The 15,719-nt window shown below is 53.2% G+C and overlaps 1 protein-coding gene and 1 non-coding gene across 2 annotated transcripts in view; one reads left to right on the forward strand and one right to left on the reverse strand.

The window, feature by feature from the left end:
- The window catches only part of Galnt9 (polypeptide N-acetylgalactosaminyltransferase 9), a 68,600-nt gene that overhangs the window by 25,559 nt on the left and 27,322 nt on the right, over positions 1 to 15,719 (reverse strand). The window contains exons 3-5 of the mRNA XM_051161751.1: positions 5,656 to 5,822; positions 4,192 to 4,366; positions 991 to 1,188 (exon numbers count right to left, since the gene is read on the reverse strand). Of these exons, the coding sequence (XP_051017708.1) occupies positions 991 to 1,188; positions 4,192 to 4,366; positions 5,656 to 5,822 (540 nt within the window). The remainder of the gene's footprint in view (positions 1 to 990; positions 1,189 to 4,191; positions 4,367 to 5,655; positions 5,823 to 15,719) is intronic.
- On the forward strand, positions 6,642 to 6,748 carry LOC127204064 (U6 spliceosomal RNA). Its single transcript, XR_007832420.1, has one exon. It is a non-coding gene; the product is annotated as a U6 spliceosomal RNA (small nuclear RNA).

Here is a 15,719-nt window from a genome sequence, read left to right on the forward strand (position 1 = left end):
TTCTTTTGAGTGAATGGGGTCCCCAGGTCCCAGGAAATGCTCGGGTCGTGTATTTTAAAAAATTGTTCAAACTTCCTGTCCTCAAGTCTAAGGAACAAATTCAAACTAAAAGAGACTGTTCCGCAGGGCAGGGCGGGATCAGAGTATTGTCTTCACTGAGCACAGTCCACAGCCAGGGGGCTGCCATCTCTCTGCACACTCAGGGCTTCTCCACGGCTTCCTCCCCTGCTCTTCACCTTCCTCTGTCTCTGTGTCTCTGTCTCCCCTCCTCACTGTGTCTCTCCTCGTCTCTCTGTGTGTGTTTCTGCCTTTGCTTATATATCTCTGACCTTCACTCTTTGTCTCTCAGTCTTTCCGTCTCCTGTCATCGTCTCTCATCAGTTTGTCTTGTTCTTTTCTGTCTCTGTCTCAGTCGTTGTATCTCACTTAGCCTATCTCTGTCTCTCTGTCTTTGACCCTGCCTCTCCATTGCTGTCTCTGTTAGTCTCTCTCTCTCTCTCTCTCTTCCTTTCTCTGCCTCTCCTTCTGTCTTTCTTTAAAAAAAAAAAAAAAAGATTTATTTATTATGTATACAGTGCTCTGCCTGCATGTACACCTACAGGCCAGAAGAGGGCACCAGACCTCATTATAGATGGTTGTGAGCCACCACGTGGTTGTTGGGACTTGAACTCAGGTCCTTTGGAAGAGCAGACAGTGCTCTTAACCTCTGAGCCATCTCTCCAGCCCACCTCTCCTTCTTTCAAGCTCACACATCCACACCACAACCTAATCTGCCCTGGTCCAGCACTCTGGACTTGGATCTGAGGCAGCCTGTCCAGGCTCCTAACCATGGCTACTCTGTAGTCTTAGCAGTCCCTACCCCTGTGAGGTGCACATTTTTAAAAATCTGGGTCCAAGGCTGGGGCTTCTTCAAGGAAACAATCCTCCCTTTGGTCCTGAGCCACCTTTGGTGGCACCTCCCGACCCTTACACTGACCCACACTGGCTCACCTAATGGGTGCTGACTCGTCACCACGGTCCAGCCAGTCCCGCGGAGGGATGATGTACATGCACCACAGGCCCCAGTTGTAGCCATGGGCGGCGCTGGCGTACTGCTGTACCTCAAACGTGCTGTACTTGATGTTGTCAATGGCTGGCAGGATGATGCGCCGGCGGTCCTCCAGAATCCTCGCCAGGGCGGGCTCAGCCCTGGGAAAGGCATTCGTCATGGACAGGAGCCTCCCCGGACCCCCAACAACCCAAGGAAGGAGTGGAACTGGCCATGCGTGCAGACCCTCGCATCTAGCTTGGTTGGCCCCATCTGATAAGCACAGGACCCAGTCATGGCAGACTTGGACCGCAGCACTGCCCTGACCAAAGCCTGGGCCTTTTTGTCTGGTCAGTGCTAGGCCCAGGGACATCTGAAGGTTCTTCACGGGTCAGCCAGGACCCTGGGGCTGCACAGAGAGACGTCTTAGCCTAATCCTATTCTCCCCTCTATCCCTGTACCTGTAATTCCATTTGCAAGTGTCAACTGAAGACTTCTTGTGGGCCACACTTACTGTAACAGATTGCATTCATGAAATTAAAAAAGAAAAACTACCCATGCCTCATGGCACTTGCATATCTGTATGCAATGCACAGCCTACACAACAGGCCATGGTTAGGGGGAGCGAGGATGACAAGGCTTGAGGAGAGGGCGTGTGGGAGGCGAAAGGCACTGTGTAAAACAGGAAGCAGTGAGTGGGGCGAGCTCTGCACTTCCTGATGATATCCAGTGTGGAGAGCTCTGGGCACTGAGGGGAGGACGCCAGGGTGTGGGGACAGACAGTCTACACTGACAGAGTGCTTTATCAGCTGTCGGCATGTGCCAGTGTGTATGGGGGCGGGGCGTGACAGGAGGCTCTGAAGGCAGAGGGCCCAAACATCAGATATTCTCTCTGTAACAGCAGCTGAGCCGATGCCTATGCGGGATCTTGGACGTGACAGCCCTGGCCTTTGAGACATATTGTCCACCACAAAGACAAGGTTCCATTTGGAGGACTGTATCCAATCTGGGATTCACCTAAGATCTGACGTTGAGGCCTGTGTGCTGCAGCGAGGCAGGGGTCAAGGGTCAGGGCGCCACAGCAGCCTTGTCTCTCCATCTGGGTGAGCTCTGTCGGCCTCCTTCCTCACTGACGAACGAATGAATGAATGAATGAACAAAGTCCACCGGAGACACTGCAAATGCGACTTTCGTCAACATGCAGGATCTGCAATAAAGTCCACGCCAGGAGGGTGCTATTTGCAGATAATGGGGTTTCCAATTATGAAAATGAGAGTTAGTTATGCAGGTTAAAAAAAAGTTGCATTCTGGCTGATACAGACAGCTTTCCTAAGTGCCACAGGGAGCGGACGGTATACAGCGTCAGCCGTTGGGCGGCACGCCACAGTACGAGGTGACTCCGGTGGGAGAGTGCATGATGACACGTAACTGATGGTACAGGATTCAAGGAGGTGACAGAAAAATGAAAACGGAAGAGTTGCGTCACAGGGCATGGGGTGACGACACGCAGAAGGAAGCCAGGCCTGCCAAACACCTGTTGTACACGGCTAACAAAGTCACAGTCCAGTGGAAGCTGAGGCAGCTGGGGTCCCACAGGAGCTGTACAAGAAGCTGTGTCCAAGGTACACCTGTCTGACAGGCCAAACTGGGGGCAACCAGGAAACGCTGGACAACAGCCAGCTCAGAGGCATCCTGAAACGCCCGGTCTCTGGGACCCTCAGGTGCTCTGGGGCCACACACGAGTGGATTGTTCTGCACATCTGTGCACTGAGTCCCCCTGCAGCCCTCAGCCCGCCAAACCCCTGGGTGGGCCCTTCACTGCGGACCCTGAGGGGCTCCAACACCCTTCTGCAGGCCCGAGCTAAGACAGGTTTGGCACAGGGGCTTCCTGACTGAGCCAGTGACCAGGGTTCTAGCAAGGCGCAGGAGGCCACGTGAAGGCCAGCAGAGGAGGAATGGGGCAGCCACACACTGAACTGTGAGAGGGCAAGACCTTCTCCAGAGCCTCAGATGGGCGCAGCCCCAACAGACAAAGCCCAGCGGTCTTCAGAAGCTAGTACGGGGCTTTCGCAGTGGCGGCTCCAAGGCAGTCCTACCCCAGGCCACCTCCTCCCCGCTCTACTCTGCTCCCTGTGGTACCCACTTACTGCCCACGACACCTTGCCCTAAAGTGGTCTCGGCATCTTGGCTTATGGTCCCAGTTGCTCATGTGACATGTGTACGTATGGGATAGCAGGCACCACTCCGTGTTCTTGACAAGCACAGAGACACTGAGGCCCAGAGCAGTCACAAGCAGGGAGTTTAGTGCCCCTTCTGCATATGAGAAACGGAGGCATAGGTGGTCACTGCCAGTCACACCCATAGGTACAGCACAGCCAAACAGAGTAGTAGCTGGGGTCCCTGGTCACAGAGGAAGCCACCCCTGAGGCAGGAAGCTCCCTGCTGCTCTTGCCCAGGGTCAGCTGGAGGGACACGGAGCCAGCTCCGGTCCTAAGCCTCTGACATGGCTACCCCAGTGTGGGTCACTTGCTGGACAAAAGATACTGTCTTCAAGGCATTCTTTGCTGAACAAACATGAGAAAACCCAGGACAGACTCTGGGGCACTGTCTCTGTGGATGTCTTGGGCTTACACTGGCCTGCTCTGCCCCAAGGTGCCCACCACCAGGGACCACAGGGTCCCAATCCATCCTGAGATAGACATCCTGTCATGGATGTCTCGCACACCTGCTGGCCTGTGGCCACAGGACAGGGATGTTTCTTCACCTCCTGGCCACGAGGCCCTCTTGGCTTCTAACGTGAGCCCAAGCCTTTACCTGAATAAGAACTACTAGGATCTAGAATTTTCCACAATATCAAGAAAATGCCAGCTGGGCGTGGTGGCACACCCGTTTAATCCCAGCACTCGGGAGGCAGAGGCAGGCGGATCACTGTGAGTTCGAGGCCAGCCTGGTCTACAAAGCGAGTCCAGGACAGCCAAGGCTACACAGAGAAACCCTGTCTCGAAAAACGGGGGGTGGGGGGGTGCGGGGAAGAAAATGGCAAATGGTTATCAGCAGAGCCCATCTCTGGAAACCCCCATAGCCCCCCCCCCCACCTAGCCTTCTGCGCTCTCTGATCTGAACCCCCACAACATGCCCATGTGGTCATACTCTCCAGCCCTTACCAGCCAGTGTTGAACTCCACGTGGGCATCAAAGAAGCCAACAATGGGAGCTGTGGCCACCTTCCATCCCTGCAGCCGGGCACGGATGAGGCCTTCCCGGCGGCTGTTGCGCACGACCTTCACAAGGCCCGGGTACCTTTTGTGAACATACTGGTCCAGGTTGAACTTGAGCTCCACTGAAGGGGAAAGGTATGCGTGTTAGCATGCTACGCCGGCAAGAGCCTGAGCCACGTCTGGGGTTGTCTGAGAGCCCTGGGCCCAAATGAAGTCACCCTGGGTTGGGTGAGCACGAACATGCTGGGCAAGACTGAGGGGACAAGACCCCGGTCCTGTGGCAAAGGGGAAGATGAGAACAGTTTAGATCAGAGTGACAGAGGCATGGAGGCAGCAGCACTGGCCACTGAGCTATGAATAATAAGGAAGATCCTGTGAGATGGGGCCAGCCAGGGCCCTACACACAGCAATGAAGTCCTGTGCAGATGGGGGGCAGCCAGCACACCAGGGAGTCACATGGACACTGTGGTACTGCTGCAGTACGGAGGCACTGTGACACACACTGGTTACCGACAGATAAAAGTGGTCTGATTGTCTCTGTGAAATGTATACAGGTGTTGAATCCACAGAGGGAAGGGAGGGCCTGTTTCTGCGAGAACACTTTCAGTTTGGGAAGATGAAAAGAGTTCATCGGCCATAATATGGTGGCCTACGCCTGTGATCCCAGAACTCAGGCAGGTGAGGCAGGAGAATCTCCGTGAGTCTGACATCAGCTTAGGCTAGCCTGGGCTACGGTACGAGACCCAAAAGGCCCTCCACCAAGTTCCCAGGTGACGCTTGCCGGACATGGATGTCCTTCATATTGTTGAACCATAGACTCGAAAATGGTGAAAATGGTAGTGAGGGAGTTTCCAGATTGGGTTAGGTGAGGAGGGAGGCCATGCTAACTGTGGGCAGCACCACCCAAGGGCAGGAGTCCAGGACTTTAAAAAAAAAAAATCAGAAGTCGAGTGGAGCACCAGCAATAGTTCATCTTGCTCTGCTTTCTGAATGTTCATGTGACCAGCTGCCTTGTGCTCCCTTCTGCCTTGCTTCCCCAAAACATGCCCTTCCTCACGTTGACTTTTTTTTGTCACAGCAGCTCGTATGGTGACTAATGCGGGGCCCATTGGTGGCCTTGAGAAGAAGAGGCACAGAGGAATGTACGCCAGCAACACAGAGACAGAGTGAAGGGTCACCGCCCAGAGCCCCACGTGTTGCTGCCAGCCACATCTGGAAGGATGCTCGGCAAGCTGCTTTCCCGGGCTGCTCCCCACAAGCTGTTGCCTCACAGCTTATCACTCTATGGCCCCTAGCTGGGAGCCCTCGGCTGGGGCAGCCCCAGGGACTCACACCCTGGAGAGCTGGCGCATGGCTGCAGAGCGGTGCGCTCAACATAGCACACTGCCCTTACGGCATGGTGACCACTCACCATTGTCACTGTTGTCATCCACTAGGATGATTTCCTTCAGGAGGTGGGAGGGCGTGTGGTTGACCACGCTGTGCACTGAGCGCAGGATGACCGAAAGTGCCTCATTGACGAAGATGAAGACCACGGAGATCTGGGGGAGGTCTTCAGAATACAATATCTGTCTGCACCTGCAGGAGGTATGGTGGCCATCAGGAGGCACGGCAGGCAGCTGAGATTGGGGGGCTTCCTATGGGGAGGCCAACCTGGAGGTTCTAGACCCTGAAGCACGCAGAAGAGCAGAATCAAGGAAATCAGTGGAAACCAAGAAATACGCCGTGAGGGGAGAGCCAGCCTTTGGAAGCTGCAACGTCTCACATGCTGAACCTACGGCCACCCACTTCAAGCCTTTCCTACTGCAGGATGCTTGGTGGGGCATTCCAGGGACCACCGGGTAGGGAAAGGATTAGGGGCTTTGGAGACATATTGGAGGAGCTGTGCTGCTCAGGACCAGCACATGGTTCCCTCAGTGTAGTCCCAATGGCGTCCATGGTCTCAGAGCGGGAGGAACAGGTTATGGACCCTGGATAACCTGTGTGGGCTGTGGAGTCTTGCTCAGCTAGCATCTGTCATCTGAGATTCATCCAGACAGACAGTAACATTAGGCCCAGAGCAGCTGGTGCAACTGCCTAATAAGAATTGTTGGGGCTGGAAGGATGGCTCAGAGGTTAAGAGCACTGTCCATTCTGCCAAAGGTCCTGAGTTCAATTCCCAGCAACCACATGGTGGCTCACAGCCATCTATGAGACCTGGTGCCTTCTTTTGGTATGCAGGTGTACATGCAGGCAGAGCACAGTATACATAAATAAATAAATCTTTTTCTTAAAAAGATGCTACATTGCTCAAAATATTTTTTTAAAAATTGCTGAGCTAGGGGAAGTTTACAGGAGCCACCTGGCTGTTGGGAACAAATGCTTGGAGTAGCACAAGAGTCCGGTGTGAAAGGCACTGTGCCCGCTTCGGCAGCACATATACTAAAATTGGAACGATACAGAGAAGATTAGCATGGCCCCTGAGCAAGGATGACACGCAAATTCGTGAAGTGTTCCGTAGTTTGCCATCTGGGTTTTGACTATTAGTTGTCTATAGCTATTTAAAAATAAAAAATAAAATGAAAAAAAGGCACAGGGAGGAAACCTCATGCCTCTGGAAGTGCAGAGTGAAGGACGCACCAGGGAGAACCAGAGCTCCATAGTTAGAACCCAGGACAGAGAGAGGGACAGAGAGAGACAGAGAGACAGAGAGCCTTGTGATGGAGTGGGGGAGACAATGCCATGCTTCAAACAGAAGCAAACACACCTCACAAATACACAAAGGTGTGGCAGCCAAAAACCAAGGGCGTAGAGGCAGGAGGATCAGGAATTCGAGGCCATCATTGGCTACAGAGCATGCTCTAGCCCACCCAAGTGTGCTGGCTTGTTTTATGTCAACTAGACACAAGCTAGAGTTATCTGAGAAGAGGGAGCCGCAGTGGTGAAAGGCTGGGCTGTAGGCAAGTCTGTGGGATACTGTCTGGATTGATCATTGACGTGGGACGACCCAGATTGCTGAGAGTGGTGCCGCTCCTGGGCAGGTGAACCTGAGTGCTGTAATAACACAGGCTGAGCAAGCCATGGGGAGCAGGCCAGAGAGCAGCACTCCTCCATGGCCTCTGCGTCAGTTCCCACCTCCAGGCCCCTGCGCTACTGGAGTTCCTATCCCAGCTTCCCTCAGTGATGGCCGTAAGATGAAATAAACCCTTTCCTCCTCAAGTTACTTTTAATCATGGTATTTTATCACAGCAGCAGAAACCCTAAGATACTGGGCTATGTAAGACTCTATCTCAAAAAAAAAAAAAAAAAAAAAAAAAAAAAAAAAAAAAAAAAATCCAACCCAGGGCTGGAGAGATGGCTCAGTGGTTAAGAGCACTGACTGCTCTTCCAGAGGACCCGGGTTCAATTCCCAGCGCCCACACAGCGGCTCATAACTGTCTGTAACTCATGTTCCAGGGATCTGATACACACACACATACACACACACACACACATACACACAGGCAAAACACCAAATGTACATTAAAAAAAAAAAAATAGAGCCAAGTGTGGTGGCGCACGCCTTTAATCCCAGCACTCGGGAAGCAGAGGCAAGTGGATCCCTGTGAGTTCTAGGCCAGCCTGGGCTACAAAGTGAGTCCAAGACAGTCAAGGCTACACAGAGAAACCCTGTCTTGAAAAACCAACCAACCAAACAAACAAACAAAAAACCCAGGGGCTAGAGAGATGGCTCAGGAGTTAAGAGCCCAGCCGGCTCCCCAGAGTGAACGTTGGTGGAATTGTGCCTGTTTGTCGTTGGGACATTAGGAGAGAAGCTGACATTATTTGCGTCCTGCATCCTCCCTCCAGGAAGGAATTTTAGCTACAGTAAATGATAGGCTTAGCGACACAGTGTGGGGAGGGCGATCAATCGCACCCCTCCCACAGGTGGCTAGGGGTCCCCTTTGTGCAGCTGCGGCTCCTGCAGGCCTGCTAATGTTTCCTCTGTTCTACATGCTCGGCGAGCTCATGAAATCACACACCCCAAGTTTCTCCCCGCCATGGATAAACGGTCCTAGGTCTCCTTGTCAGGAAGTGTTTGTCTGAGTGATGAAAGCTCCACGGCTAAGCACATGCAGTCCATGTTAATGTGGGGCTGCGCAGCAGTTGTCCCTTCAAAGTCACACAGGCAGCTCAGGATGTATGCAGCTTGGCCTATGGAGGTGGTGACACTGAGGGGGTGACACTGAGGGGGTGGCACTGAGGGGGTAGCACTGAGGGGGTGCCGCTGAGGGGGTGCCGCTGAGGGGGGCTGGGACCTTCCTGTACTGTGTTCAGGGCATCCATTCCGCCCTCCGCTCCTGACACTGACGACTTGGGTCCGAATCCCCGCAGGTCAGGGGAAAGGGCCTCGTGTCTAACAGGGGTGTTTGGGGTTCTTGGGCTGAAAGGACGGTCCACAAAGAGCGACAATGAGAGCCGGGTGTGGTGGCGCATGCCTTTAATCCCAGCACTCGGGAGGCAGAGGCAGGCAGATCGCTGTGAGTTCGAGGCCAGCCTGGTCTACAAAGTGAGTCCAGGATGGCCAAGGCTACACAGAGAAACCCTGTCTCAAAAAACCAAAAAAAAAAAAAAAAAAAAAAAAAAAAAAAAAAGAGCAACAATGAGCAAATGCTGTCCCTTTTCTCAAATGACACAACAGCCCCTGGGACTCTCTCAGTCTGAATGGGAAATGAACTCTGTGTCCTGCTGTCCTTAGTGTCGCACTCTGATCTGTGTTCCCCAAATTCATTGTGAAATATTAACCTCCAGGACTTCAGATGCTTCATTTGGAAGCAGAGCTACGATGTGTGTGATTAGCTAAGGAGAGACCCTCAAATCCCATGTGGCTGTGAAGAGGCCGGATGGGAGACTACCTATTGTGCACCCCTGTGATTTTTTTTCCTATATGCACAAAATCTCTTTTTCTTTTTTGGTTTTTCAAGACAGAGTTTCTCTGTGTAACAATCCTGGCTATCCTGGGCTCATTTTTTGTAGATCAGGCTAGCTTCGAACTCACAGTGACTCACCTGCCTCTGCCTCCCGAGTGCTGGGATCAAAGGAGTGGGCCACCATGCCCGGCAATACAAAATCGTAAATCACATTACTTGTTTGTGGTATTGGGGGGGGGGGGGGGGGGGGTGGCGTGCATGCCACAGCACATGTCTGGAAGTCAGAGAACAGCTTGTAAAAATCATTTCTTTCTTTCCATTTTGTGGGTCTTGGGGATTGAACTCAGGTTGTCAGATGTGGCAAGTGCCTTCAGATGTCCAGAACAAATAGAGACACTCCCTAGAAGCCTTCAGGCCACGCTGTGCCATTCCTGCCGTTTCCTGACCCCCTTCTCTCCCCTCCCCCACCCCCCTTTCCTCGCTCCTGGGTTGGTTGGCTGGAAGCCCATAGGCTTGGCCATTGGCACATGTACTTTCTCCAAAGAACCTTCCACCAGCAAAGACTGGATCATTAAGGTGTGTGCTTTGAGTGTCCTGCCTTTGGCCCTCAACCTAGCGGGGGCTGTCAAGAGGGACCTCCCAGTCCACAGAGCTCAGCCTCTGCTCTCTGCCTTTCCTTCAGGGATGCAGGCTCCTTTCTCTTTATCGATTGCAGCAATGTTCCTCTTACAAACAGATGCATTTCCCTCACTGAGGAAGGGCTGGACTTTCCTCATACTTCACTGAGAAAGGCTGGACTTTCCCTCATACTCACCATCCACTGGGCTGGGAAGTGGGCATGGGCCACTCAACCCCTGAGCACCTGCAGAAGACAGGATCATCCAGGAGTGGAGGGGTAATGGGCCCCCTCGGGCACTGAGAAATGTCTGCTCAGGAAGCACAGTGAGATTACCCGCAGGATAAGACAATGCCAGAGCCGAGCCTCACGCCTGGGATACCCCACGAGAGATGGTGAGAAACACCTGACTGGGACCCAATTCTGTAATTCTCTCCAAGAAAGACAGAGCCAGAGAAAAAGATGAGCTAACTGAGAGATACACAGAGAGAAAAACAGAGACAGAGGGAAATACAGAGAGATAAAAACAGACAGAAGCTGGACATGGTGGCGCATACCTTTAATGCCAGCATTTGGGGAGGCAAGGAGGCAGAGGCAGGTGGATCTCTGTGAGTTCGAGGCCAGCCTGGTCTACAGAGTGAGTACAGGACAGCGAGGGTTTGTTACACAGAGACAGCCTGACTTGAAAAATAAAAAAACAAAAAACAGATAGACAAGCAAGCAAGAACAACGGACAAACTAGTGTCCTGCAGTCCTTTAAACACCCGACAAATACAGAAATGAGTAGCTGTTGGCGCCTTTGTCACACATACCCTGAACTTTATTATTTTTCCCCCTCATCTTCCAGCTTCCCTACCTCATTTTGGATCAAGTTTTTCACTAAAGAATTTAACAGGGTAGCCGGGCGTGGTGGCGCACGCCTTTAATCACAGCACTCGGGAGGCAGAGGCAGGCGGATCTCTGTGAATTAAAGCCCAGCCTGGTCTACAAAGCGAGTCCAGGACAGCCAAGGCTACACAGACAAACCCTGCCTCAAAAAACAAACAATAACAACAACAAAGAAGAAGTTAACAGGGTGCCCTCTTCATCGGGTTCAGATATGACACAGAGCTGAGCCATTCCACCACCGTTCTGCCCCCTCCTTAAGGACACTGGTGTTGGTCTGACAAATACCCTTGCTACTGTGTATCACAGAGACTTAGGTGTCCCTCTTCAGGTAATCGGCGACTCTACCACATGGAGTCAGGGTGGTACTTGGGGCTGCATGTGTGAGAAGGGTTCAGGGGCTAATGCCTCAGGCCACCCAGTGCCCCTCCTAACCTAAAGGTGCTGTGTGGGCTGAGATAATGATCACGACCATTCAGGACCCCAGAGTCACAGTGGGAACAAATAAACTGTGACTCCATGGCCCCAGGGCGCATGGGAGCCAGAGGTGGTGGCTGTGCTTTGCTTCCACACCTGGGCAGAGTGTAGACCTGTTCCCAAGCAGAATAAAGCAGTGTATTCAACCATGAGGACTGATAGCAATCAACTAGTTTCCCCCAAAGTTGGGCCCTCCACGGCTTTCCTGTGGACAGTGTCCCCTCCCAATTGCCGGGCACACAGTGGGGCTTCTGTGTCCCCTTCCATTGCTGGGACACAGTGAGGCTTCTGCATCCCTTCCCATTGCTTGCACACAGTGGGGCTTCTGCGTCTCCTCCCATTGCTTGCACACAGTGGGGCTTCTGCGTCCCCTCCCATTGCTTGCACACAGTGGGGCTTCTGCGTCCCCTCCCATTGCTTGCACACAGTGGGGCTTCTGTGTCCCCTCCCATTGCTTGCACACAGTGGGGCTTCTGCATCCCCTACCATTGCTTGCACACAGTGGGGCTTCTGCAAACTCTCCCATTGCTGGCACACAGTGGGGCTTCTACAAACCCATGCTTGGGCATGAGCTGGCTGGGGAGGGTGAGGTCCAGGTCGGGAAGTGTACTGAAGGGACCACACACTGCAGAGATTCCAGCTCACACCAGGGAGGTGGGGGAGTCCTACCAGAGAGACGGCAGGGGCAGCACAGTTGCCAAGAGCCTGAGAGCACCTCTCCCGAGATGCCCATGTTACTGGTGCTAACAGAAATGGTGGTGCTGCCCTTCATGCCCTGGAGAAATGAGTGTGGGAGTGACAAGAAATGAAGTGGTAGTTTTCTCCGAGAGCCGCCTGCTGTGAGACAACAGGACCCAGGGCTCATGCTGAGCTGGGCCTCAGCGGACAGAAAGTTGGTCATTTGGAAACTGCCTTCATTTCTGGGAATATTGTGTGGGGAGATTCTTGGAAGGCATGTCCTTGGGGACAGTGGTGTTGCCATGCCACACGGCAGACTCCTGCCTTGTGTGAAACATGCTCATCCGTGCGCGCGCGCACACACACACACACACACACAAACACACACACACACACACACACACACACACACACACACACACACACACAAGTTCAAAACCCTCAACGAGACAGCCACCTGTGCTACTGTCTTCCTACTGGCATCTGCAAAGCAGGGGAGGGAGACTTCCACTAGTCAGAGGAAAGAGACAGTAAGGATCCAGAAACTAGAGGGTCGCTGCAGTATTAAATTGTCTTTCACAGCTGAGTTCATCTATTCATCCATCCACGTTGCTGGAGGCAAGACTGCCTTGCAATAAACCCACACATAAGCATGCACACACAGGTACACACATTCCCACGCATGTGCACATTGCCACATGCACACACAGCATTTTGCCTTGAGTCTCAGACACGCCCCACAAAGAAATCTCCAGTTGTCATGTTGCAGGCCTGTGGAGACACACACATCTGCACAGTGCCTGTCCCTAGAGATATGGGCACACACGTTCCACAGACATATTTCCACGTGCAAAAACTGAAGGCCACAGGAACCAGAAAGCTGAAGGCAAGCCCACATACTCTGCCCCCAGCAGCCCTCTTCTCGCAGGCCCAAGAAAGTGGCACAGACTCCCCTTTGGAGACACAGACATACACTTCAGCCGCATGTCAGAAGCAAGACGCACAAATGCAGGGCACGCTCACACTACCTTCTCTCAAAGGGATTCAGGAAGGGACCTCAGACTGGTCATAGCGTCACCACCATAGTGAACCAGCTCTTGGTGTCCTCTGCTGACTTCCAGCAGCTGTGCCGCCTTAGCCCAGGACCCTCTACCAGGGCCTGTGGGTGCTCAGTGGGCCCTGGTCAGAGGTCATACGGCAGGAGAGGGGCACGGCCAGACTGCAGGCCTAAGGTTGAAGGCATCCCTCAGCTAATATACTGCATCCAGCTCTGCCTGCTGAGAAGCCTTCGGGCCAGCCCTGTGCTCTGTGGACCCTCCACCTCCAGTGGTCTTCATTTAAGGGTGCAAAGATGGTGGCTCTCACTGTCAGGTTAGGTTTCATAACTCTAATCTATGGTATCGGGGTAGGTCTGGAGCACCAGAGACAGCTGCTGGGTTGGCGCCTCTGCAAGGCCTTCCAGCTGTCCTGCGTGGCCCCACCGGAGTGTAGACCTAGGAGGAGAGAGACAGTAAAGACTAGCTGTGTACCCAGGACAAGGCGATGCTGCCCACAGCTCCACACCTAATAAAATCAAGGACCAAGAGTGGCAGTGCATACCTGCCATCCCAGTACTCAGGAGGCTGGGGCAAAAGGATTGTGTGAATTTCAGGCAGCCTGGACTACGTGAGGAGACCCTCCAGAAAACTGAAGAGGCCATGGTGCCTCAGAACACAGGACACGGCTTCAGGGAACCCCAGTTTCCCCGCCTTCCTCACAAGGACCAAGAGCACACGGGTGTGGGCGTGGGGGTCTGTCCAACAGACAGTGCAGGCCTATCTGCCAGCTTGGATCCAAGGAGCCAGCTCAGCCTTCCGTTTGCCACGCACTCAGTCTGCACTCATCGGAGCTGACAGCCGAGCTGCTCCTCGCTCAGGCGATGAAAATGCATGGAGACTGCAAACACGAGACAAGGGACATCATGGCTGTGCCTTCTGAGGAGGGCTGTTCGTTTTGATGACACTGTTTAATTTGGATTTACCGGCCTCCTTTCGCCGTCCCAGGGGCAGGCTTAGTAATAGACATCTATGTGATGCGCTTAGTGCCATAATCAAAGCTGCCGCTTAATTAGAAAAGCTGTCCACCTCCAGACAAAGGGAGCCCAAGGGTGACTCTGACCAGGAAGCAGGGAAATGCATTTGAGTGGATGGGGCTGCCCGTGGATTGCTAGACACATTCACGTGTGTGCATGCACACACATATACACTCTTGCAGCCCAGTTTCTGACGGCCAGGCCCATCAGTTTTCCCAACTTAGCTACCCACAGACGCCCGTCACTAAACACCGGAAGTAGGCCACGCTCAGACACCACTGGCACCACAGCCCATGGGTCCACCTTGGTGTTCTCCCCAGGGGGTCCTACCACCGACTGCACACAGCAGCCTCTGAGCTTATGACTCCATTCAATAGCCATTTTTTGCCATGGTTCTGGGGGTCAGGAATTTGGAGGCCTCTACAAAGATTCTAGGTCGGGGACTTTCATGTAGTACAGTCACACGAGGGCTAAAGCGGACAGGAAAGGGCTGAATCCCTGGGCGGTATGGGAGTCTCTCCCAGCACCGTCTCAAAGCCTGCACACGGGCACTGCCATCCATCTGCAAGCTCAGCTGCCCTGCTTGGTTCTGCCTTAGTTCCTGGCTCAGCCTCTCTAGGCTCCCATCCTGGCACACACGCCTTGTCTGTCACACAGCATGGAACTGGAGATCTGAAGAGATGGTCCAACAGCTGAGGGATGAGCCTCCCAACACACTTGTCCTTGGTTTACTCACTGAGAAGGGGAGCATCTGTCAGGGACAGCCCATTGCTCCTTGGCAAGACGAGTGGCCAACGTTCTGATACAGGTAGACTGTCTAGGTCAGGATGCTACCCACACTCCATAGCTCTTCCTCGCCCTCCCAGCCCAGACCAGGGGACTGTGAGAAAGGCCGTAACAAGAGCCCGCCAGGCTGCGTCAAAGCAGGTCATAAACCTTTGTGCACCCTCAAATTTGAAGGCAGCAGCTAGCTTCCTGGGTCGGTCTCAGGATGTAAATAATTCAACTTCTGAATTTCAAAAAAAAAAAATGCCCAAAAATAAAAGAATCAGGCATGAAAAATACAGGTTATTTTAGGACTTAAAAAAAAAAAAAAAATAGCACAGCTACCAGAATAATCTTGGAGGTGCAGTCTCTACTTTGCCACTCAGAGGATCACCGCAGCCCGGGCACCATCCTGGGAGCTGGTTCAAGCTCAGCCCCAGAGAACTGTTCCAGATTCTGGGTTTCACAGTCACCTGAGACTCTGGGACTTGGCCATCTTACTATCTTGGCCCACGCCACATGGAGCAGGCTGTGGGTGGAAAATGAAGCTCTCCAAAGCAGCCTGAAGACTGGGACTCAGAGGAACCCGGTGAAGGGTGGGGGTAGCCACTCCTTTTTTTCTCTCTGTCACTGCACCCACTGCTCTGGCAAGGCACCTCCTCAAACTTCTTGCTTCATCGTCTTCCTGGCCCTGCTCCCCTCAGCAAGCTCCTTGACAGAGTTCTAGTCCTTAGGTGCCCTGGGCATCAGAGGAGCTGCACACAGACCCACCACTAATCTACTTTTACCAGGCATGAGGAGGCACTCTGGCAGGGTGCCAAGCCTGAGCTCAGGCATCATGGAGCTGCTGAGAGTTTTCCTATCTAGGCCTCCTGCCCTGGTGGTCTGTGATGGAGCCAAAGAGCAGCCAGCTTGCTGTTGACAACTCAAAGTCTTGATGCCACGGTCGCTGGATCTGGCTGGCCCTCCTATTGAGATATTTGTTCAAGCTCAGCTCTGGCCAGGCCCCTTGTGCGCTTTTGGAATGAGACAATAGGCAGGGACAAGAACCCAGTTCTCAGAGACACAGCAAGGCCATAGCAACCAGCTTCTTT

The sequence above is a fragment of the Acomys russatus genome, chromosome 19 (assembly GCF_903995435.1).
Source record: "Acomys russatus chromosome 19, mAcoRus1.1, whole genome shotgun sequence".
NCBI classification, from domain to species: Eukaryota; Metazoa; Chordata; class Mammalia; order Rodentia; family Muridae; genus Acomys; species Acomys russatus.